This window comes from Neltuma alba, unplaced genomic scaffold, assembly GCF_004799145.2.
Source record: "Neltuma alba isolate B1F8T4 unplaced genomic scaffold, ASM479914v2 tig00012701_pilon, whole genome shotgun sequence".
Classification (NCBI taxonomy): domain Eukaryota; kingdom Viridiplantae; phylum Streptophyta; class Magnoliopsida; order Fabales; family Fabaceae; genus Neltuma; species Neltuma alba.
In genome coordinates, this window is record NW_021637128.1 from 114242 (window position 1) to 139884 (window position 25643).

At 30.3% G+C, this 25643-nt stretch overlaps 1 protein-coding gene across 1 annotated transcript; it reads left to right on the forward strand.

The window, feature by feature from the left end:
* Positions 1 to 3164: 3164 nt before the first annotated feature.
* Positions 3165 to 11055, forward strand: LOC114730063 (peroxisomal acyl-coenzyme A oxidase 1). Its single transcript, XM_028917080.1, has 14 exons — positions 3165 to 3519; positions 4106 to 4214; positions 4371 to 4432; positions 4533 to 4742; positions 5000 to 5087; positions 5167 to 5329; positions 5785 to 5983; positions 6574 to 6771; positions 7531 to 7662; positions 8171 to 8291; positions 8437 to 8547; positions 9832 to 9901; positions 10281 to 10464; positions 10554 to 11055. The coding sequence occupies exons 1-14, from the start codon at positions 3382 to 3384 to the stop codon at positions 10761 to 10763; spliced, it is 1995 nt and encodes a 664-aa protein (XP_028772913.1). The 5' UTR covers positions 3165 to 3381; the 3' UTR covers positions 10764 to 11055.
* The last annotated feature ends 14588 nt before the right edge of the window (positions 11056 to 25643 follow it).

Consider the following 25643-nt stretch of genomic DNA (forward strand, 5'->3'; position numbering starts at 1 on the left):
GGAAGAAGAGTAGCATAATATGAAAATTCGCATTCATAATTGTTGAAAAGCTAAAACTGATCTCTTATACAAGTTGAAATCAAAAGAAATTGTCTCGTAGAGCTTTTAATCTTTTGATTTGCATGGAATTTTTTTTTTGGGGTGGCAGAATATTAAAATTTTTAATTCAAACTAAATGTCAATATCCATTCTTATCCTGGGTTGCTTAGCAAGTTGGGCCTGCTGGGTTTGTGCACTGGGCTCCTTAAGTTATGAAAATCTTGCTGAGCCACTTCCTTTACTCAGCTCTCCTTATTTAATGCAAGAGATTGATCCGCTTGAACAAATGGATTTTATCATGTCTTCTGTTTTGTCCTTTTGCAATTTTATGGCTCGGCCATGGATCCTCCTTTTCATGGCATTCGCTCTTCCGACCCAGTTAGGTTTTTGTTAGCTGCCCCTGCCAAGACTTGAATTTTCCGGGGTCAATAACAACCAACCCCAGGGCCTCACCTCTTGATTTTCTGACACCATCTCAATTGTGTAAAATTAAAAAAATTACTATAAAACTAATAGAATCAGAAACTTCTACCTTTGCTTTTTAATATAAGAGCTACTTAACTAATTTGAATAGATTAAAAAAGTCTGCTAAGTTAGTTATTTGTAACAAATATAAGTTGAATTTTCTAAAATATCTTTTGATTATCACTGGATGGAAACCTTTTTAATATATATAATCAATATGAATACATTAGAGAGGCAAACTATATTGAGATTTTTAATATATATAATAAATATAATTCCCAACTAGCTTTTATATTAAAGCTAATAGGTAATACATGGTAAGAACAAGAAGAAAAATTTCGGAAAGGATGAACCTTTAGGAGTTTTCTCATCCACCTTGATGTATGTGTGTGGGTGTGCGAAACTTTGATGCTAGCCTTTATTTATAGGCCATCAATTATTAAACACTAACACATGGATTGCATCTATCTTCAAATGATGATGTTAATTCCCAAAATAAAAAATTTATTAATGTATTTAGTATATATGAATAATCAGGTACTTAATAACTTGATTCATGAATGTGAGGAGGCATGAGATGGAATGATTCATATAAGTCAGTTATATAAATCTTGAAAGCTTATGAATATCTATACAATATTATAATAATTTTTAATAAAAAATATACTCTTATTTATGAATTATAAATAATATGCTTTATTTTAAATTTCGTTAGTCTAACACTTGAAGTTAAAGTATATGTATGGTGCTCTGAGTTTACATCATACTTCAGTTTAGTCTTTTAAATTTATGAAGCATATTTTCAGTTGCTTAATGGTAATGTGCTGAGCCTTATTAATGAAAAATACTAACTTTAAATAGTGCATTTACAATTAAATATTGACAAAGTATGTTTTAAATTTAATTCTTTAATATAATAAGTTCATATCCGATGGCATCTTCATTAGTTTTTTTTAAAGATAATTTTCAATACACAAACTTTAAATTAAAAATTAATATATTAACAGCAGAGTCACTACTTAATTTAAATTCACTAAATTAGCATTTTTCTATTAAAAAAATAAAGGCATTAATATTAACGGACAAAAAACGTACATTCATAGCTGTAAAAAAAAAACTAAAACTTGATATAAACTCAACACCCAATAATATTAGTGGTTTAGGTTTAATAAAAGAGACTAGTCTCTCACAACATAACGAATTCTCATGAGAATAAGTATCGATATTTAATACCTGATAATATTTTGAATAAGATTATTTCTAATAAAAAAATACATGTATTTAGCAAAACTAATAATAATATTGTTGGTGACTTCCCTGTTTGGAGGAGGCATTTGTGCCGCTGGGGCAACATTGCGACTGGCCATTACTCCCAGCCTCCCACTCACAACATGTAACCTCACACATACAGTGCATCCCAGTGAGCATGTGGCAGGCCCCCCCAATCTTCGTTGGCCTTCTGGCGCCACCATATTTGAGTGCTTCCGGAAATGGCCGGCTTCCACCCATCCGCTTTTGTTCGGTTTGTATTTTACTCGTTTGGTATTACTGGGCCAGTGGTTCTATAATATAAGAGTCCTTACAGAAGTGTTTTTTTTTTTTTTTTCATTGGCACCTAATATTGAGTCAGATTATTTTTCGGGCATAACAACTCGCTTAAACTAATCTAGATTGAGACATGACATGAACTATTAACGTTGGCGTCCCTGGCCCCTAAGATGCTGCGTTCCTACGTTTTGAATTCGGGACCCGTGGTTAAATTAGAACATTCCCAGCTAGTTAATCTAATCGTTAGGGTTCAGAAGATTATTCTTTTTAATAGTCTTAATGAATATAAAAATTTTTTTTGAGATATGCTCATATTTAATTATAGGTATTGAGAAAATAAAAATTAGTATAATATTAAAATTTAGTGTAATTAATAAAGATAATATTAAAAATCACATAAATTTTATAACAAATTTGATGCTTTTAACTAATCTTATTGATACATGTGGATTAATTAGAGGATTCTTATAATAAGGACCACAAAGAGTATTTACAAGTTTATATGTAGTATCATTTGAATTTAAGAAAACCCTTAATCATATTTAGTTGATCATAAAATTTAATAATTTTCATATTTTGTTCTTATTTAATATACTACATTCTATCTCAAAAATTAAAACTTAAAGTTATGATTTATAATTAGGACAAAAAATTTTACTGCATGCTCAATCCAAAAAATATATACTACCTCCAATTCTTAACATAAAACTAATGAGTACTTATTGTATGATTTCTCTAAAATAGTGTACCATTAGATTTTAGATAAGTTCAGATTTCAGACAATTTGGTTGGGAAAAAAATAACAAATATAATATTTTAAAATAGAGGATGTAGTATTATTTTAATAAATCTCTTCTAGAAAATAGAAACATATGAGTGGTTGTGAAAAATGGCCGACCATATAATTTTCAGGCTTCGTGATCTTTTAAACGTTTAGAAAAATAGAAAATGCTTACCACACAAACAAACGATCAATCAAAACATGTTCAGACCCGAAAAAGAAAAGAAAACGAACGATGAAATGAATCACGTGAAAAATGGATATATAATACAATAAGGTCAGAACCCAACAAAGTAATAATTTGACGGAATGAGCATGGAAATGGTGGGGTAGGTAGCTCATTGACTCGTTATCAAGATCCTTTTTTTCCTTCCGTAAAATGGAAAAGTCGAAGTACAGATAAGGGATTATTCATCCTATCTTTTCGAAAATCCCATCTTCAGAGCTAATCGCAGTCCTCCGAAGCCTGGGTGGTTGAACTTTCAATTGCCTTTACTGGCAAATTTGTGGTGTTTCTGTTAGGCTTTGTGGTTGATTCGTGTTCGAAAATGGAAGGTGTCGATTACTTGTCTCCTGAGAGGAACAATGCACAGTTCGATGTCGATGAGATGAAGATCGTCTGGGCCGGTTCTCGTGAGGCTTTTGAAGTTTCCGATAGAATTGCCCGCCTTGTTGCCAGCGATCCGGTGAGTTACTTCTACTGGAACCGGTTCGAGCCATCCCACTGAATTTGTTTCTTCTGAGTTGATTATGAGAGCAGATATTTCATGTTCTTGATACCCCCTGTTTTTCTCCCTCAGCAGTTGACTTGTCTTTCTGATGATTTTGCTTTGACATGTGGTGACCACAGTACGATAGTTAGACGTGAAAATGTTTTTGTCGACAAAATCAGCTTCTCTGTGGCGCACAAATAAATTCATGTTCAGAGTTTATGCTGCTCTGGAAGGTTATTGATAAGTTTAAAATGGAACTATGGAAAAATTAGAAGCCCGCCAGTTGTTGTTGAGACTTTTCTGCCGTTGGATAACTGCTCATAAGAACTGGTTCATGGCTATAAGCATTATGAAATTTCATCGATTTGTTAAGGTTACAAAAACTACTATGTAACACGAGCAAGTAGATTTTCTATTTTAATTTTAATGGAATATTTTTCCAATTAGCTTGGTTGGAAACAGTTTCTGTTTCCCCCCCTTCTGCGACAGTTTAGTAATAGATGGTGATCGTTGCCTATGCAACTTCCTAAAACCTTGATTGGTCGTTTGTCGTTTCCAGGCTTTCAGAAAGGATGATAGGACCATGCTGGGTAGAAAGGAATTATTCAAGAACACTTTACGGAAAACAGCTTATGCTTGGAAAAGGATCATTGAGCTCCGTCTTAATGGTGAGTTTTTCCCCCAGGATTCTTTGTATCCAGTTATTATTTTCATTTCTTCTATTGCGGGCGTTTTTTCCTTTTTCTATTTTTTGGGTGATATTTGTTGTCTTTTATGTTTCCTATTTGTCATACTTTATAACATTGTAATCATTATTCTTACAGAAGAGGAAGCTAAAAGACTTAGATCCTTTATTGATGAGCCTGCATTTACAGATCTTCATTGGGTAGAATTTTTTATTTTGGCTCTGATTGCCTTCCTGTTTCTGAAGTGGATGTCAATTCAGCTGCTTCAACTAAATTTTATTTATTCATACTCTCTGGCAGGGAATGTTTGTGCCAGCTATCAAAGGACAAGGCACTGATGAGCAGCAGCAAAAGTGGCTGCCTTTAGCTTATAAGATGCAAATAATCGGTTGTTATGCCCAGACGGAGCTTGGCCATGGATCCAATGTTCAAGGGCTTGAAACAACTGCAACCTTTGATCCCCAAACGGATGAGTTTGTCATTCATAGCCCCACATTGACTTCCTGCAAAGTGAGTAAAATGAGTGATGAGTCAGAGTTTTCTACCAATCATTTAGGAAGTAATAAATAAGTTTTTGCCAGCAGGAAGTAATAAATAATTTAGATAATACAATCTTTTTGTTTATTTATTTAATGCATTAACGAATGCATAACCAGAAAAAGTCCACTCTGGCCTTTTAAATGCATCCACTGCATGTATGTCGTTTTCAAAAGTTGTGTTTATAAAGATATCAAATATGATGACTTCTCTGAATCTGACTTAAACAGTGGTGGCCTGGTGGATTGGGTAAGATCTCAACTCATGCTGTTGTCTACGGCCGCCTAATTACTGATGGTCAAGACCATGGAGTGCATGGTAATTGTCAAACTTAACCATCCAAGTGGCTGGTTTCAGATTTAAACTTTAAATAACTAACTATATGTCCAACTTGAAGGTTTCATTGTCCAGCTCCGGAGCTTGGATGACCACTTACCTCTTCCAGGAATAACCGTGGGTGACATTGGAATGAAGTTTGGAAATGCAGCCTACAACACCATGGACAATGGAGTTCTTAGGTTTGACCATGTACGAATTCCAAGGAGTCAAATGTTGATGAGGTTAGTTCTACTTTGCCAACTCCACTGTCCCAGGAGGAGATTATATACTAGATATTTCATGCATTACATGCGATAGATGCCCACTGACCTTACCCCGGAAAACAGAAGAGCCTTTCATCATTTATTCAGTTTCAGAAATTTCTCTATCACAAAGTTGATGGTTAATGCCAATTAGTTGAAGAAAAGAAATTTTGGAGCATTGCTTTGGTTCCTACGTTTTCTGTTTATGCAGAGAGCAAATTCTCGAAGTGGCTTCCAGGACAAGAAAACTGCTTCAGATTGCTACATGCATTGATGTCGATTCCTGAAGCTTCTGATTTATTAATATAATTTGTCCATGAAAAGATGAGCTTAACTTGGCTCTTCTCGTCATTTAAAATGATGCACAGTGATTATCAATTTCTGTCAACAGATCTGGTGTATGACTGTTCTAAGTTTTATGTTGAACATTCCAGGGTTTCACAGGTTACAAGACAAGGGAAATATGTCCAATCCAATGTTCCACGACAATTAGTCTATGGTACTATGGTATATGTGAGGCAAACAATTGTAGCAGATGCATCAACTGCTTTGTCACGAGCAGTTTGCATTGCTACAAGATATAGTGCTGTTCGAAGGCAGTTTGGATCACAAAATGGAAGTCCAGAAACACAGGTAAGCTTTGAAGCCCTCTGTCCATGCATTTTTTCAGGAGTGTTTGTATTGCATGGAGTTATGCTGTTTGAAATCTCCTTCAGTATTTCAAATTTCTTAGTTTGTCTAATTTGTGGAATGTAAGGAAGAGGGGGCTGAACCCTAATTCACAGTATGAAATTTGAAATTGAGACATTAATTTTGTGAAATGTCATAAGGAGGGGGATGAAACCAAATTTGTTGTAAAAATTTGAAATTAAGGTATTAGTCTATGTTATGATCCTGATTGTCTTTGTTTTCCACTTACGTCTATAATTTGTAATGAGAAGGTTTATGGGCTCTTTACTGATCTTCTACATGATCTGTATGATATTGAAATGTGTATTTAGATCTGTCATCTAGTCAACATAAAAACTGACTGGTGTCGGTTATTTTAAAAAAAAAAAAAAAAAGGCTGGTGGCTTTGCATCATTTGACATGAAGATGGGAAATCACTGATACGCTGAGTATTGATGCACTAATGTTTCTGTTTTCCTGTCAAAAAATTTTTCTTCCTCTATATGTTCATTTATTGTATAATACGTCTCTTTTTTCTACCTATCTTCTTCTAGGTAATTGATTACAAGACACAGCAAGCTAGGCTCTTCCCTTTGCTGGCTTCTGCTTATGCTTTCAGATTTGTTGGCGAGTGGTTGAAATGGCTATATATGGATGTGACGAAAAGACTGGAAGCTAATGATTTTTCAACATTGCCTGAGGCTCATGCATGTACTGCTGGGTTGAAGTCCTTGACTACTTCAGCAACTGCTGTATGTCTTAACAAGTTCTATTCATCCCATTAACAATTGGTCTTTGTTGGTATATTTAATTTTCTTGGGCCCTTGCTTATTCTGTCCCGAGCCCAATTTTGTTCTTTAGTTTCTTTTCCTTCGGTTTCATCAAATTAATTATTAAGCATCTTATGGGATGGTAACATTGCCATAACAACATTTCAACTAGAAGGCAACTGTTTCTGCATTATATAATTCGATACCATTTACTAGCGAATGAATTGTCATCATGCTGGGGCTCTTTCACTTCTTTTTTTTTTCTCCCCCCAGTATATTAAGCTTGTTTTCTTCCATTTCTGTTATGGGTTTCTTATGCTTTATCAGTTCTGAATTTGATCTGCTTTTTTTAATCTTTTAATTGGTTGATATTATGAACATAATGCCCTTTAGGGGTGTAATTTTGACATTATGAATCAAAAGCCGTTACTTTGTGTGATCGAGCATCATGGCTTGAAATCTTAAATGCCTTGTGTATGGATTCTAGTACATGATTCTTTGTGCATATCAATTTGACATCACTTTTCTGTCGACTTATAAATTTAAGGTTGGTGCACAATCTGCTATGGTTGTTGTCTTTAGACAACTCAATTATTCTGCAATTTTGTCTTATCTTTTCTGCAATGGAGTTCCTTAGGATTCAATATGGTCAGTCCATTTAGGGCGTCCTTATGCATGGTTTTCGGTTCATATTTTCTTAGACTTCTCTCAAGTTCATGTTAGGTTCACCTCCATTTGTAGGATGGCATTGAAGAATGTCGTAAACTATGTGGTGGGCATGGTTACCTCTGTAGCAGCGGGCTTCCTGAGTTATTTGCAGTCTATGTTCCAGCCTGCACTTACGAAGGCGATAATATTGTGCTACTTTTACAGGTCTGTTATATTTTAAGTGTATCTTACTTTCTTGGGCTCAAAAAATACATCTAACTTCAGGGACTCAAAATACAGCATGCTTCAGACTAGTTGGTATACTATGCCTTGCATTCTTCCTCGTCCCTGAGGCTGAGTTATACTTAAAGTGCACTATGACAGCCAGCCTCTTGATGAAGAGCTGGTGATTTGTTTATTGTCCACTGGTTTTCATACAATCTTAAAGACATCTACAGTTTGTTGTACAGTTTTTATTTATTTATTTATTTATATATCAGATGCTGCACGCTTTCTTTTAGTAATTTTGAATTTCAGGGTAGCAAATCTTAGCGTTTTAGAACATTAAAAAAAAAAATCCTTGATAGGGTTAAAACAAGTAAAACAATTATCTTTATTTTGTGCTTGCATGACTGTATCTTGCTTTATGCAGAAGTTTTCATTTCTGATTAGTTATTGGATATTATTTAGGTCTTTTGCATTGGATGACATTCTTCTAGAAAATTACCTACAGGTGGCAAGGCATCTCATGAAGACTGTTTCTCAGTTGGGCTCTGGAAAAATGCCTGTTGGCACAACAGCTTACATGGGACGGGCGGAACATCTTATGCAATGTCGATCTGATGTTAAACAAGGTTTAACTATTGCTCCATAATATGCATATTCTAGCCATATCAATTTTGTTGCAAACAAATCCAGTATGATTTTTCAGTTATATTATGAACTATGCACACGCCCTTCATGAGTGATAGTTTTTCTCTTTGATTTCATTGGTTGCAGCTAGGGATTGGTTGACCCCTAATATAGTGCTGGAAGCATTTGAAGCTAGGGCTGTTAGGATGTCTGTTGCCTGCGCCAAAAATCTTGCCAAGTTTGCCAGCCCTGAAGAAGGTAAATATGTCTATCTTGCACGAGTGACAAGTTATATGCACTTTGTTAGGGTATCAAAAAACTTCACTCACCCTGATAGGAGATGGGTAGCTGAAAATGAGGAAGAAAAAGTTTTTATTAAATTATGAAATCATAATTTACAGCGATGGAGGCAGAGCTTTGGTGTGTGTGGTCGGCTTTTTGTGCTTTGAGCAGGCTCAGACCGAGGAAGGTAAAATTTAAATATGACTCAGTAGCCATTGTGGCTCTGCTACGAGGGTTGCTTGATGGTAAGAATAATAGATACTGAAACAAATACAAAGGTTGATTGATGGATGCTGGGAAATTAGGATCCTACATACGTACAGAGAAGATAACTTCTGTGCTGACTGGCTTGCGTTGGAGCCTCGAGTCAACATTCTGTATTGGGTGTTTCATGCCCAAGGCCCATACTTTACCAAGTAAAAAAAAGGATGAAAAGAAATCTTCATTAGAATGAGTAAGAATCTTAAACTCGCACAACTAATAAAGCTTCAGGAGAATCTCCACTCATAAAACAAATACTGATTTTATCTTCCAGATAATATTCTTAGACAGGAAAATAATTGACTCCCTAAAATTTAAGCCCACTAATGCATGACTTAGGAAAATAGCAGACCCGAACATGTTTAATAAAAATATTTAAAATAAAATACTTGATTCAGTAAATAATGCTAACAGATTCCACTTGCTTTTAAACTTGTGCTGTTCTTAAACTAGGAACTAAAACCACTAAAATAAATATTAATAAAATAAAGTAAGATTAAATCATTTCCACAAATTCATTGCACGGGACCTTGTATTTGGTACTCTATCACACGCGTTGCACTTCTGGTTGAAAGGTAGAGAGGGGTGGGGAGAAGGCGGGGAATGATCCACCCTGGCAAACTGAAACTGTTGTAAACGGAGGCCATACATGTCTTGAGTTTCAATGATACATGTCCCCCTATGATGCTGGTTTAGTACATGTGTACATTGGAATTATAGGTTGAATATGCATATCTACACCTTCAAGATTGTATCTTTTGCATGCATGCTGTTTGCATAGATAACTAACCAAATTTATATATATAAACTGGATGAATTAAGGTCGCTTAGAATATGAAGATCAGAGGCACGAGGAACAATGGAAAAAAAAAAAATTAAAGCTGTTATTCCTTCAAACTTATCAAATCTCAAAACACTACTGTGTTTGGCTGTGAAAGGTGTGTGCCATTTGGACATCATTGGATATGATCATATTAAATGTCAATTTTTTTGGCGTAGGTTTCCAAGAACTCTCAGCTGATCTAGTTGAGGCAGCAGTTGCTCATTGCCAGTTAATTGTTGTTGCCAAGTAAGCTTTCCTCTAATAATTTTCTCACTTGTCAATACCTGCAATTAATGAGGTGGTGATTGCTTTTCTTTCGTCCACTTGATGATTGAGTCTTGGGATTTTTACTACTCGGTACAAACGCTTGTCTTATAAACGATGACCTCACTGATCGTAGGGAAACGCATAATACTAGTGTTTGCTTTCTTTCTCTATTACCTTCCCCGCTTTTCCTCTGCCCTGTATTGTTTATTATACACATAGATTGCACATTACAGCAGTGTGATGCGTAACGGCTTTTTTTGTTAAAGAATCCAACAGTGAATAGCTTAAGAATTTGAATTTTACTGGTGACTGCAAGATTTTTCTTCTACATTTAAGCTGACCATTCCGATGCTTTCAGATTCATTGAGAAGTTGCAGCAAGACATCCCTGGAAAAGGAGTGAAGCAGCAATTAGAAATTCTATGTAGCGTATATGCTCTGTTTCTTGTTCATAAGCATCAGGGTGACTTCCTCTCCACTGGCTGCATCACTCCCACCCAAGCTTCCCTTGCCAATGAGCAACTGAGATCCTTGTATTCCCAGGTTTTTCCCTAATCATTTCAACCCTATTCATCTTCTTCATAAATCAATCATTATTACAAGGCTAACAATTTGATATTACATCTTGTCAGGTTCGTCCTAATGCCATTGCGCTTGTGGATTCATTTAATTACACTGATCACTACCTCGGTTCGGTTCTGGGCCGGTACGACGGAAACGTATATCCCAAGTTATACGAAGAGGCCTGGAAGGATCCCCTGAATGATTCAGTGGTGCCTGATGGCTTCCAAGAGTACGTTCGACCAATGCTGAGGCAGCAACTTCGTAATGCTAGACTCTGAAACATTACAAAGCTTAAGGATCTCAGATTCATAACCTAGGAATATGGACTATGTCGATTTCAGTTCAGAAGGCAATAAAGATCAAAGGGATGGAGAAAGAAAATTGTTCATTACATACGCACTAGTGGGAATCACTTAACTGATTCTCAGAGTGCCCCTAAGTAAGGTGTGATTTAGAAGGTGTTTGAATTAACTTATTTTAAGTGATTTTGCAATACACAAAGTAAGTATATGAAAAAAAATTGTCTCATAAATTGCAAGATAACCCTTTTTTAATTGACTATAGGGTTTTATAAGACCCTCTTATTATTTGGGAATTATTATATTACATTTTTACTAATTAATAATTTGTCAACTGTGTCATGAGATATCTCTCTATTAGGCAGTGTACTTTGCTTGAGACTCAGACAGGTTCGAGTGCATTGGAATAAGTGCCTATTTCATGGTGAATTTTCACTTCTTACTTGTTCTTGTGTATGATCTTTTCTGTGCCCGGTTAGATTTGTAGTAGAGAAAACAGCTTATTTTTAAAAAAGTTAGATTGGATAATAAATAAAATATATTTAAATTGTAAATCATAGTACTGTGAAAATTTTTAAACCAAATGATGTTACATAATAAATTAGATGATACATTGTGCACAACTTAAGTAAATATGAAACGAAAAATGATTTTAAAAAATGGAAAATATTATTAAAAAATCTACATTAAAAGGGCATTTGTTTCCTTATATAATATCTGTGTGTATTATGTTTACATAATATGGGAATTTTAAGAAAATATGAGAAAATAATATTAGAAATGGAATATTTATGAAATTATGTTAAATGATAAATTTAAAATATCATAATAGAAAAATGTCGTATTATCATAATAGGGAGAAGCGTGACAAGCATGTCTACAACAAAAGCTTCATAATGGAGAGTTTCAGCTATAAGCACAATTTAAAGCCAAAAGCAGATAGAGGGAGCTTGTGACTCAAACGCAGCACAGATTGTCCGATCCTGCTTTTTGTTCACCACCAGCTTACAAGTCATTTGCACTGGGAATACAAACAGGCTATTTAAGTTTGTAGAAGTAAAGTCGTATAACTTTATTGATTATTTTTTTTGACTATGGTTGGGCTATAGTTAGGCTTATTGCACTGAATCGATTGGATCAACTAATCAAAGAATGGTTTATTAACAAAACTCAAAAGTTTTTAGACAAATAGTATATGATTATCAACTCTCTTTGATCCAAATTTTCACTTTAGAGTGAGAATTTTACTATATTTTTACTGAGTACTTTTTCATGCAATATTTTAAAGAAAATGATAATCTCAAAATTCCATTTTATTGTCTATTTAATTATTGTCTTTGTTATTACGCACATTTATTACTTTTTACAAAAAGTTTGAACGTGGGGATTTTTTTATGTCATTAGATTACAAGACCAGACAGACATTGACTAGTTTGAATCAAGCTTGGGTCTCAAATAAGAATAATTTTTCTAAAACTGTCCTATGTGTATTTACACGGATTCAAATTGGAAAAATGACAATAAAAGACTAGAATATATAAAATTCCGATTTGGGACCTTTAAATAGATTCAAATCTTAATGGGAATTATGAATGCGGGCGAAAAGCTGAAAACGTGCTTCTATAAATAACAAATCCACTATTGTAAATAACAACTTAAGCATTGGATATAACAAGTCTACAATTGCAAATAACAGTTTCACAACTTCAAATAACAACTTAGTATTAGAAAATTAAAAGTTCAGTATTGCAAATAACAGTAGTTGGAAATAAACAATTCTTTAATGCTTTCAATTAACAGAGGGTATTTTTAACTTTTCACCCATATTTCATAATTCCCATCAAAGTTGGTCTTCTGCAGGGATTATATGGTTTAAAGGACAAAATCAAAATTTCATATAGTTTACAGTTTTTTATTGTCATTTTCTCTTGAAAAATTGAGTTTCAACCAAATCAAAACTATAAAGATTAAAAAAAAAATTTATTTATCTTATTCATCGTTCTGACAGAAATATTATGATCATTGATCTTAATCTTGAAAGCATTCAACCGATCCACATTCATTATGACCAATGTTGGCCTTTGCAGAAGGGGTTATAGTCCATATAAATAAAATTGCCCAAGTTCTAAATTTGGACTTGATGCAATTTAATTTTTATCGTTTTGACTTAATTACAACTAAGTTCTTATAGTTTTAACTATTTAAAATAGAAATAAGATGCTTAAATATTTAGAAGTATCCGTAAAAGAGCACACATCACCTGAAAGTTTTTTTTTTTTAAGCTCTTATATGTCATGAAAGTTTTATTTCATGCATATCTGCCATGAACCACTATACGTCATTAAGTTTGACCATTAAAGACATTGGTTCAACCACATAATTTAACAGTCAAACTTAATAATAGGTAATGGTCAGAGTATTTTTGTTAAGAAATAAAACTTTCAGGATATATAAGAGCGAACAAAAAACTTCTAAATACTAGGTGCTTTTTCATAGATACTTCTAGAGTATTTAGGTACTCTATCCCTTTAAAATATTGGTCTTTATATTTTAGAGAGCAAAAGTATATATTTCATTAAACTTAGGGACCAAATTTTAAATGATTGATACTGCAGAGATTTGGTTATAGTAAGTTAAAATTTAGAGATTGAATTTCAATTGAATTAAAACTATAAGAAATGAGTTACAAGCAAGTAAAACTACATGAACCAAGAGATTAATTTTTTCAATAAATAAATAATAAATAGGTTGGACGTTGGAGCTATTCCCTTGAGTTATAAATGATTGAATACTCATGGTGGGTACAAATTGCACGTGGAAAATGAAGGTTGAGAGTACTAAAACTATAATTGTTTGTACCAAAAAAGTATTGAGTAGGGAACCATTTCAATACTTATTATCTTAATGTATACTCTAAACTCATCAGATTTAAATTGTCTGTGTTTGATTTGAACGATACAGATTTAAAATCTTTAATTATTTATTTTTAAATAAAAAATTATTTTTTAAAAAATGACGGTTAAGAAATTATTTTTATTCTAGATTATATACATATTAAAATAATTATTTAGAACAAATAAAAATAAAAAAGAAATCAAATCCAAACCATTTAAATGAGAGATGAATGATGTAAATCTAATAAACTCAGAATGTTTATAAAAGTGATTATTACCGTACTGAGTGTACTTGAATTTGCATGTGACTTGTAGAGGCTGCATCACCACAGAATGAGACGCATAGTTGTTCTTTCCCTTTCTCTTCATTAAAGTAGTGACATCTCCCAAATGCAAATATGTTATGTGACTACACTAACACCATGAAAGTGGAAAGAATGAAGTTTTATATATGAAAAATTAGGCGGAAGTCTCCCGTTTAAAGCTTTATTTGTAGAAAGATCTAAATCAAAGTACCCATACTTTGCGTATACAAAATTAGTGAACAGTTTTCTATTTGGAAATTTTATTACACAAAGGGACTTGATATATTTTTATATATAAAAAAAAAGTATCAGTACTCTCAACTCTGCATAATTTTTATACGTAGAAAGTACCAGCACTTGAATTCATGTAAGAATTTTTCTCCAATTTTTTCAAATACAATTAATACGATTGCTAATTATTATAAACAGATGTTTCCCTAGGAATGACGTGTAAAGTCAAAAAAATATGTTACTCTACCTCTAATTCTAAATATAAAAATTAGCTGGAGATTCAATGCGGTTTAAAATATAAAATTCCTATCTAATTTGTCTCTCTCTCTCTCTCTCTTTTCAAAGTACTAGTTTCTATGGTGATTGTACATATTAAAGGGTTTTCATTCTAATTTACATAACTAATAAGAGTATTTTAAGAAAAACAGCACTCGATTATTACAAATAACTAATTTAACTAATTTTTTTAATATTTATAAATTAGTTATTTAGCTCTTACTCTTTTAATCCTATTTATAAGTCATTTTCAATGTGTTTCACACTAATCAAGAAAAATTTTAAACTTTATTACTCTCTTTTAAAATTTAACTATTTTTCAACTTTACTTCTATTTAATATACTACCTATAATCTTAACTATAAGATCTCGTTTATAGACTATAAACGAGGTTTTATAACTAAGACTGAAGGTAGTACATCATACCCATGAGAATAAGGTCAACATAATAATAAATAAATGATAAAATGGTACATTCATATAAAAAATTTATCTTTCAGCCATATGAATAGGACCAAAAGTTTTCTTCTTTTTTTGCTCTATAAATAGGACCAAAGGAGTATATTAAAGATAGGAGATAGTAGGTAGTACTAATTATAATATGAATGTTAAAAGAAACTACATGCTTGAATAAAATGTTTATAATATCTTTTAAATAAAAAATTTTACTGTTTCTTCTTAAAACAAAAACATTAATTAATGGATAAAAAATGACAAGCATCACTGAAGTATTTATGTTTCTTCCCGGCGATTTGCTATGAATTGCAAATTTTTATTTAGAAAATCAGTGAAAAGTCCACGTTTAGAAATTTTATTAGAAGAGACCTAAAATTTGAAACGGATGTAAAATTTGTCAGAATATCAACACTTTCTATATATGAATGAAAACGAATTTAGATTCTTAAGGCCAATATATTGATATTAATTATTTTTTTCTGGAAACATATTGATATTAATTATCACACAAATAAGAATATTAAATTTCGTGCTTTCATTGTTGGTACTAAGCATATTCTTTGATTGACATTGTCCTAAACTGTAAAAATTCAAAAGCATATTTATTGAGCATACCACCTACCTACAAAGGATGGACCAGAAAATTAAATATTTTTAGGGTGATAAAATTTTGTTTTGGCAGAAAGAAAGGTAGGAAGAAAGCCGTCGTGGCATTTTAGGCATCACACAGAAAAAGAAATTTCACCAATAAAAATGAATCCAATTAACAAAGCATGTCTTCAAATTTCATTATGATATAAGAATTTTATTAATAATAACTAATTAATTTTTTAAACGCTCATTGAGTCACTTAAAATGCAACTCACTTAAATTTTTAGTCTTAGAATTTTAGATTAAATTATACAAAATCCCTCTTAACTTAAAATCATGCATAAATAATAATCCTCTTAACTTTTAAAACTTAATAATGAATTCCCATAAACTTTCAAATCTGCATGGATAACCCCAAACTAATCAATTTTTATGCTTTTTAAACTTTATTTTTATTTAAATATAACCCCTCTGAAATTTGTATTATATATACATCTAAATTTGTTCAACTTAAGTATGAATATTATTTGCATAAGTTTAAGAAGGTTTATCGAAAATTTTCAAATATGAAAGAGATTATTTACATATGACATGAAATTAGGAGAATGCTGTATAATTTAACGTGAAAATTAATATTAAAATTATTTTTGAATAAACTTCTGTATTTCGGACATGAGCATGAGCTGTTATGCACATTTAAGGTGCTTTCACGTGGGTTTTGACCAAAAAAAAAAAAAGGTGCTTTCACGTGGGAGATGCTCCAAAGTACAAACAGTCACATGCAATTACCCACTTTCTCTTGTCTTCCTTTTAGTTTTTGACAATCTGCTTGATTCTTTGTTTAAGTAATATTCTGTGAAAATGAAATTAAACGATAAGACTAAAATTATCACCCCATGAAATGAAAAAAATTATTTAAATTCATTCACGTTTTTATTTATTTTCTTTTTTAAGAAAAAGTTTTAGAAACCAGATTACATAATCAAAGCTGCCAATTTAGCGGCTACAACCAACAATTTTAAATATTCCATATTTATTGATTGATGAGACTAATCAAAACAGTTGAGGATATTTAAGACATTACAGCTAATAGATAATTCTTTCGGTGTTGGCTAACTTAATAGGCATAGATTTGATGCCATCTTCATTTTCATACTGTGATTATACAAAATTCAAATGCAAGTTGATATAATTGGTAAGAAGTTAGCTCATCAATCAATTATAAAGGTTGTAAATTCAAATCTCACAGTTAATTTAAAGGTTTTATTAGTGAGCAATCTGTAAGTGTCTTTGTAAGTATTCTTTCAGATCCTGATAAATTACCGGGACCCAACACATATAAACTTTCTTTTATAACAAAAATTATTCAAAATTCAATGAAGTGATACAATTAAGTATGGACAGATGTCCGATTGGTTTGGTACACGCAGTCAAGTCAACTAAATATAAAGAATTCGATCAAAGCCAGCTTGTTGGCTCCTTTTTGTCCAGCAATAGTTTGGGAATAATTATCATCGTGACAAAGAAAATACTCATAAGAAAAATGATTGCCTAAAAAAATCAACAAAGAGTAGATATCATATGACCATACATGTCTGAAGATGATCTCTGGCGGGCTAACTAAGTTTATGAGAACCTTTTTAAGGTTAATAACTGCATTAACAATTATTCCTCCTTTGTTTTTTTAATAAGATGCAAATAACCAAATTGCATAGATTAAAAAGTTTGTTAAAATTTTCAAAAAAAAAAGTTAATTAAAATTGATCAATAATAATAAATATGTAAAAATATAACTTTTTTTTAAAAAGAAACTTTAGTTATAAAACATGTTGGTGGGACAGAGAACAAGTGGGAAAAAACATAATAAAGTATGAATATATGGCAAAAAGCGATGAAAGATACTACCTCTAGTTCTAATTATAAGAGTTAGTTGATTAATTTGATGAGATTAAAGAAAGAAGTTAAGTTAGTTATTTGTAATAAATAGGTATTGTCTTTCCTAAAATATCTTTGCGAAGTAAGTGTATTGGCTATAATTACCATTGTTAGAAGGATTATCTTGAAAAAAAAATATAAATACGAGAGACAATTCAAATAAATCCATGATCTTGTAAGCTGCATCACGTGATTCGAATAATATATTTTGGGTGGCTCAAAACAGAAAAGAATAATTCCCCGAGCTAATATTCCTCCAATCATGATATATAAAATTTGTTAAAAAAAGTTTTTTTAATAACGGAAAATATGTTTTTCACATTACACATTTAGAAAGTTATTTAATTATGACTTGTAAATTGCTATAAATTTTGTTGTATGTACTGATGCATTATTATATCAATATGTAATAAAAAAAACTGTACGTGATCATTTACATTATGTAACCTCTAAAAAATAAGTCACATGCAAAATCAATGTACTATAAATTTTATAGGAAGAATTATTGAGGTTCTAATAAAAAAATAATTATCAAAAAAATTCTCAATAACAAGCAATCAATTTTCATTTTCTATATTAAAACTTGTTATTTATTATTTTTTTATACTGAAACTATTCTGCTGTCAATGTGACTTTTGAGTAACCACTACTCTGGTTCTTATTATCGATCACTTGTATAGATAGATTTTGATCATTTTTATTTGTCATTTGTGCCATTTTTAATGCTCCATTTTGAATTCTGTCTCTGTTAATTGTAGTACAAGAAAAGAGGGAAGGAACGAGTGAGAAAAAAATATATTAGTATTTAATGCTCTCCTTAATAAAAATAAATGTAAAATTTTTTATCTATTTAATACTGTCTTTGATATGTGAGAAACTCTTATAAGCAACAAATAACAAATACCAAAGTGGTATATTTTTATGGAACATTATATGGCAATTCTCCCGATTTTATACAATAAATTATGTAACTCGCTATGAGTATATCTTCTTTGCAACATCATACTACAAGCGAAAATTAATCAAAGCCATTTTATTAAAAAAAAAAAAAGCATAAGTCATCAAGGAGTGGGATTGATTTTTTTTTTTCATTTAAAATTATGTTAGGGAATGTTGTACCTGAAAGATGGGCCAAGGGAAGGAATCATATAAAGGAAGGAAGGAAGGAAGGAGTTAAAAAGAAAAAAAGAGGTGACATAATTAAAGTGGAATTAATTAAGTGGGTTTAAGGGGTTAATAATGATAGTTATTGGGGTTGTTAGAGATTGGATTATCACTTTATTAGTGCGAGACAAAGGAGATAACACGTTCCTTTATAAAGTGATTACACCCCAAATAATACTTTATGGTCCAAACAATATAATCCATATACCCAATCAGATCATGCAATGTAAAGCAAGCTTTTTAGAATTTAGATTATTATTATTATTATTGTTAATTATTAGCTGCTTACCATAATTGTGATATGTTAAAGATGATTAGTTCAACTGACATAAACACCTCGTTGAATCTTGATTTAATTAAAAAAAAAAAAAAGGAGTTCGACTGTTTATGAATATGATGGATGTACGAGTTTTTTTTTTTTCTGTTAAGTGAAAAATTACAACAACAACAAAAAAGAGTTGTGAAACATACGAGTAAAGATATTTATTTTGCATAACATAAAATTATTTAAAATAAATTAATCCCAATACCCACTTAAAATTAATATCAGATCAATAATGGAGCTTAAGGGAGCTGGATGCACTTGTCATGAATGAAAATGCTTCGATAAGACAATAAAAGGTTCTTTATTGCCGAAAAATCAGAATATGTCTTGTTGCTTTCTCATAAATTTGGATAATTCTTTTTCTTTTAACTCTAAAAGAAACAGTATATAGGAATATAGGATGATTATAAAAATTAAAATTAAAGTTAACTAGAGAATCCCCTCTAGAAATAGCCTAGATATATGCTGTTATTTTTGAAAATATTGACAATTACAGCTGGCAAAAAAAGTTACCGCTTTACTCTCTATTATAAATCACTCTCAACTAGCAGTTAAGTTATTAAATATTTCAAATTGATGAAAATTTTCATTTAAAAAATATTCTTATCTTTTTTACATGAATTAAATAGGAGTAAAATTAAAAATATTTATTAATAACCTCTAAGTAACTTCTATTTGGGATTAAAAAAAATTTCTAGAATCAAATTATATAGTAGAGATTGGAGTGATAACAAATAAATGCTGAAATGCATCTATGCATAAAAACTTGAATTTGAGACTTTATTTATGGGAAACAAATATTGGACTACTTTAGCCAATTATTGTTTATAAATAAATATATATTTTTTAAAAAAGGACATGAATAATTTTCTTTAAATAAGTCCCAAATGAGTAATTACTTTTTATGTAAGAATATATTCCTTTTATCTTAGATAGAACATGTTAATCCATTTTATTTTTTATATTTATTATTTTATCCGAACTAATATATTAATCTAATGTTAAATAGAAGTATTTTTGGGAAATCATGTCACAATTTTTAGAATTAAATAATTTACTCAGCTCATTTAATCCATATGAATTAACTAACTAGTTCTTACATTTAACAACAAGTAATCTATAAACTCCACATCTTTGATATAATCAAGACTATAGGAAAACCCATTTTATAGATATCTATACTTTTTAAATTTTTAATTTGGTATTTGTATGTTTTTTCCTTAATTAAACACTCTAATTTATTTTATTAGCACCGTTAGCTTTTGTAACTTTATTATATTAGTACCGTTAGCCTGATGCAAAAACTAATTATACTAACAGAGCAAAATTATAATATTTAATTAAAAGAGAAAAATACACAAATACTAAATTAAAAATTGAAAAAAGGTTGTTACAAAATGGTTTTCACTTTTACTATATGTGTAAATTTTATCAGAAGTTATACTTATTAATTTATTATATATCCGATTACCTCTCATCTCCTCTTTTTTTTTTTTTTTGACCTCTCATTTCATTTATAGGATTAACCTTTCATTTAGATTATGACAATTTTGGCCAAAAAAAAATTTAGATTATGACAATCTTGTAACCTTAATATGGGTCAACTAAGTCGCCCCATATATAGTCAAGTAAACCAGCTTTTGTCCTTTTTTAATTAAAATATTAAATTTTTGGGGGTCTACCACTTTTTTTTTTTTTTTACTTGATGGGGTCTACCACGTTAAACCTACCATCATATTTCATCTTTTTCGCGTAGCCATGAAAGCTACACGAAACCAATTATAAATTAAATTCAACATTAAATTCCATCTGCATTATTTTCACAAATTTCTGCAAATTCTATGTTATATTGTGAACCAAAAGGCAAGATACAAAAGTCATACAAAAAATATGTTGATCAAATAAATATCTAATTAAACAGATAATTTGTTAAAAAATAAATTCAAATTTCATGTGATCATTATTTCTTATCTGATATATATGTCATCCAAATATCCAATACGCTATAAAGAATGAGATTTGTAAGGTTTTCTTCACGACAAGGATAAATTAATAACTTGAAATCCAAGATCTAAAATTATAATCCTCTTATTCTTAATATATAAAACGACTTAATTAATTTAAATATATTTAAAAATTAAATAAAATATTTAATGCTAACGAACATGACATGACATCCCTAATATCCGTAATGACTAATATATGATACTTTAGTAAAGTATCAAAGACAAGGACCGGAGAGAACTACTACCTAAGTACCTAGTAATACATATGTAAGGATAGAAGGGAGTTGTACCCACAATCCAATACACAAAGTCACAATTACAAATTACAAATAATACTATAATTTATGTTTTAGATTTTATGTAATATTATTCATTCATTTCATATTATGAGTTAGTTTTTGGAGGGTTTAAATGTTTTAAAATATAAGATGTTTCGCAGAAAAACAAGGTTTTGTTAATAGTATTATTCCAAAATTGCCATTAATCATTTTACTTTCCAAACAATCTCTTTCTCTCTCTCTCTCTGTTTATGTTAATTTATAAGTATTTTTGAAAAGAAAATTAACTTTTAAATTTTATTTAATGGGTGTAATTTTGTCAAGAATTGTCATCTGGGTGAAACTGCAATCTTCTCACCCGTCTTTTTGCAACTTCTGTATGAAGTTGAAACTGATGCCTAAGTTGCCTTAATAGTTTTTTTTTCCCATCCTTAAACAATATCAATATGGTGGCATATAAGAAAAATTTGACTAATAGTCTCTTCATCTATTATAATCCCAATGGTGCCTTACAAAGGAATCAATATTTTATACACTAATTCAATTTTGTTTTGAGTCACTCGCTTTATAAAATTGACGTTTGATTAATTTCTCATTCCCTATATTTTAGCAAGGGAATTTTCCTTTAAAAAAAAGTTTAAATATATGAAATTCTACTCTAGTTAGCTAACAATTTAAAATGACAGGAAAAGAAGTGAGGCCTGACATTTTGAAAATGTTGTGAAACTTATATGTCTTTTTGTGATAAAAAATAATACTTCTTCCGGTTCTAATTATAAGAGCTAGTTGACTAATTTGAATAGATTAAGGAAAGAAATTAAGTTAATTATTTGTGATAAATAGGTGTTGTCTTTCCTAAAATATCCTTGCTAATCAAGTGTATTAGCTAGAACTATTATTGCTAGAAGGACTACCTTGAAAAAATGTATAAATATAAGAGATAAAGTAGATTAAGATCTTATATTTATAACCAAAATAAAAGTCAAATAATGTTTTATATTAAAAATCAGAAGTATTAATAAACTTTTCATTTCTAGTTCAATAATATTCACTGTCAATTTAACACTTATTACTTTTAGTTGACATCTTGTTAATTAACCAACTAAATAAATAAATAAAAAACTATGAAATTTGTGGTTTACAGTTCAATACTTGCCATTATTAATTTAACACTTATTATTTCTAGTTTTATTAATGTCATTTATGTCATATAAAGGCAAATAAATAATTTCACAATATTTTTAAAATGTCAGTTTATACCTCATTTCCTTTCCTATCATTTTCAATTGTTAGCTGCATGAAATGGAATTTCATATATTTAAACTTCTTGTTTAGTCTAGTAAACTCATTTTATATAACTAAATTAAAAAGAAAGAGAAAACAATAGGAAGAAGATAAAGAAGCTATGAGTCATGAGGTTGAGCTTGAAAATGAGTGAAGTAAACAGGAGTAATACTTACGCGGGGGGGCATATGTACCTTTGAACACCAATCAGCTTCACATTTGTGTTGTCCCTAAACCCAACACGTCTCACTGTTTCGGACACAGACTTCGCACCTAACCCTTTCATCGGAAATAATTTACAAGATACCAGATTAGTATAACAAAATAATAATTTTATTATTTTATTAATATTCAGCACTATTATATTATTATTTGAACATTTTATAAATGAGTCATGAAACTTGTTTCTCACAACCGGCGGCAATTATTTAATCAACTCGGAAGTTTAAAACTAAAAAAACATTTGGGTAAAAACAAAATAATGGTTTTAAAAGTATTTTTACAGTACGAATTCGGAATGTTTAGACAGAAATAAAATCATAACTTTAAATATATTTTTATGTTATACGAAGTAAATATATAAAAAAATTTGCCTCAATTTAAGGCATTTTTGGAGTTATCTAAACATCCTTAAAATAAATATGTGAAAAAATTTATCTTAATTTTTTAAAAAATATTTTTTAAAAGTACTTCTGTTTTACCAAACATCTCCAAAGTTTAGTGGATAAGACAATAACAGAGAGCACCAACTCTGGAAGTTCAATGCATATGTTTCACACTTTTACTTTCCACAATCCAACTTTTTTTTCTTCGTTTTTCTTTTCAAGTCAAAAATTTATGTCCCCATGGAAAGTTTGAAACAACAATTAGTGTTTTAGACGTCATTCTGACTTCTTCGCCCCACTAAATATTCTTCATGTTAAGTTTGCTAACAACCTTGTTTTTTTGTTAGTGATAAGAATGCCGGTGCGTCTTTTTTTTTTTTTCCCGGGGGGGAAAGCTACACACACACGCGCGCGTAAATATGAGTAATTTCTTTTCAAGATCAATATATAAGTAATTTCGTTAGTGAGAGAATTATGTTTTTACCAAAACTTTTGAGTTAAATATATGTAATTTATTAATGTACTTTCATCCTTTGATTTAAACGATTAAGTGCTTCCAAAATTAAAAGAATTACGTATATAGTATTTAAAATTGAAGAGAATCACTACCTTTGATCCTTAATATAAGAGCTAGTTGACTAATTTTAGTAGATTAAAAAAATTAGTTAAGTTAGTTATTTATAGTAAATATGTATTCTTTTTCCTAAAATATCCTTGCTAATCAAGTATATTAGTTAGAACTACAATTATTACCAGGACTGTCTTGAAAAAAATAGATAAATATGAAAAATAAAATTGATTAGATTCTTATATTTAGAGATAAAATAAAAATCAAATGAGCTTTTATATTAAGAACCGGAGGTGGCATATCAAAATGTGGATTTCCCAAATTCTAAGGTGAGCCAAGTTGTTTCTAACGTATATGTACGGTGCAAATTTATTTATCTCAGTTTTGAAGTTCAAAATTTCAATAATCAAAGTGTTTGTTTAAAATAAGGTATTGAAAACCATACTGATTGATAAATTGGCCAAGGCCAAGATCTGAAGGTCAGTGATTTATAAATCAGGGTCTATCTGGATCAGACTAGACATAATTAAATTTAAGTAATATTTAAATAAAAATTTGATCTGCAAGTATACAGAACATTCATATATAGACAGCACATAATTCAACAAAACAAAGTTATTAAAGTATAAATATGATGGACTGCTGTTATTTTTCTAAAAGACTGGTTCATTAGGCTGGTCAAAAAGAAAGGACTGGTTCATTAGCTCATTGGTTTGACTTGGCCGATTTGGATTGGGTTTTAATTTCATGATTCAAAATAAAATAATCTATTATTACTTATTCATTACTTCTTGATATAATAATAAAAGAGTCATTGTTCAGATATTTTTAGCGTACGTCAGAATATTCTATGCTTGCCTATTTTTTTTAAAAAGAAAATTACGTAATACCGTACTTCGTACAAAAAGCATAATTATATGACGCAGACAAATTTCACATGTATTTATTGTCTCCTGTTCTAATTATGAGAGCTAGTTGACTATTAAAAAAATAAGTTAAGTTAGTTATCTGTGATAAACAGGTGTTGTCTTTCCTAAAATATCCTTGCTAATCAAATATATTGGCTAGAACTACCATTATTAAAAGGACTATCTTAAAAAAAATGTATAAATATTAGAGACCAAGTGGATTGAAATCTTATATCTAGAACAAAAATAAAAATCAAACGAGGTCTTATATTAAAGACCGGAAGTAGTATTATCAATTTATTTGTGTAAAATTCACAATCTATTTTTTATAAAAATAAATTTCATGGAGGTTTACCAGAGCTAACACTTATTTTTATTGTTTTTAAAAAAGGAGGAATTATTTTTTGCAAAAATGGTAAGTTCCGTTCATGGTTAATTAAAATTAAGTAATTTAATATTAATATAAAGGAAATTTTCAATTAATTAAATATTGATATAAAGAAATGTTTCAATCTAAATGACCAGAACAGTATTGCCCCTTTTTTAAAAAAAAAAAAAAAGAAAAGAAAGAAAGCAGAGGAACAGTATTGTTGGCTCCTTTTTGTCCAGCAATAGTTTGGGAATAATTATCATCGTGACAAAGAAAATACTCATAAGAAAAATGATTGCCTAAAAAAATCAACAAAGAGTAGATATCATATGACCATACATGTCTGAAGATGATCTCTGGCGGGCTAACTAAGTTTATAAGAACCTTTTTAAGGTTAATAACTGCATTAACAATTATTCCTCCTCTGTTTTTTTAATAAGATGCAAATAACCAAATTGCATATATTAAAAAGTTTGTTAAAATTTTAAAAAAAAAGTTAATTGAAATTGATCAATAATAATAAATATGTAAAAATATAACTTTTTTTAAAAAGAAACTTTAGTTATAAAACATGTTGGTGGGACAGAGAACAAGTGGGAAAAAACATAATAAAGTATGAATATATGGCAAAAAGAGATGAAAGATACTACCTCCAGTCCTAAT

Excerpts from the sequence above, each read along its gene's own strand:
- LOC114730063 (XM_028917080.1), top strand. The coding sequence starts at position 3,382 with ATGGAAGGTGTCGATTACTTGTCTCCTGAGAGGAACAATGCACAGTTC. Across the intron at positions 3,520-4,105 it reads GCCTTGTTGCCAGCGATCCG|GCTTTCAGAAAGGATGATAG; the intron begins GTGAGTTACTTC and ends TGTCGTTTCCAG. Across the intron at positions 4,433-4,532 it reads CATTTACAGATCTTCATTGG|GGAATGTTTGTGCCAGCTAT; the intron begins GTAGAATTTTTT and ends ACTCTCTGGCAG.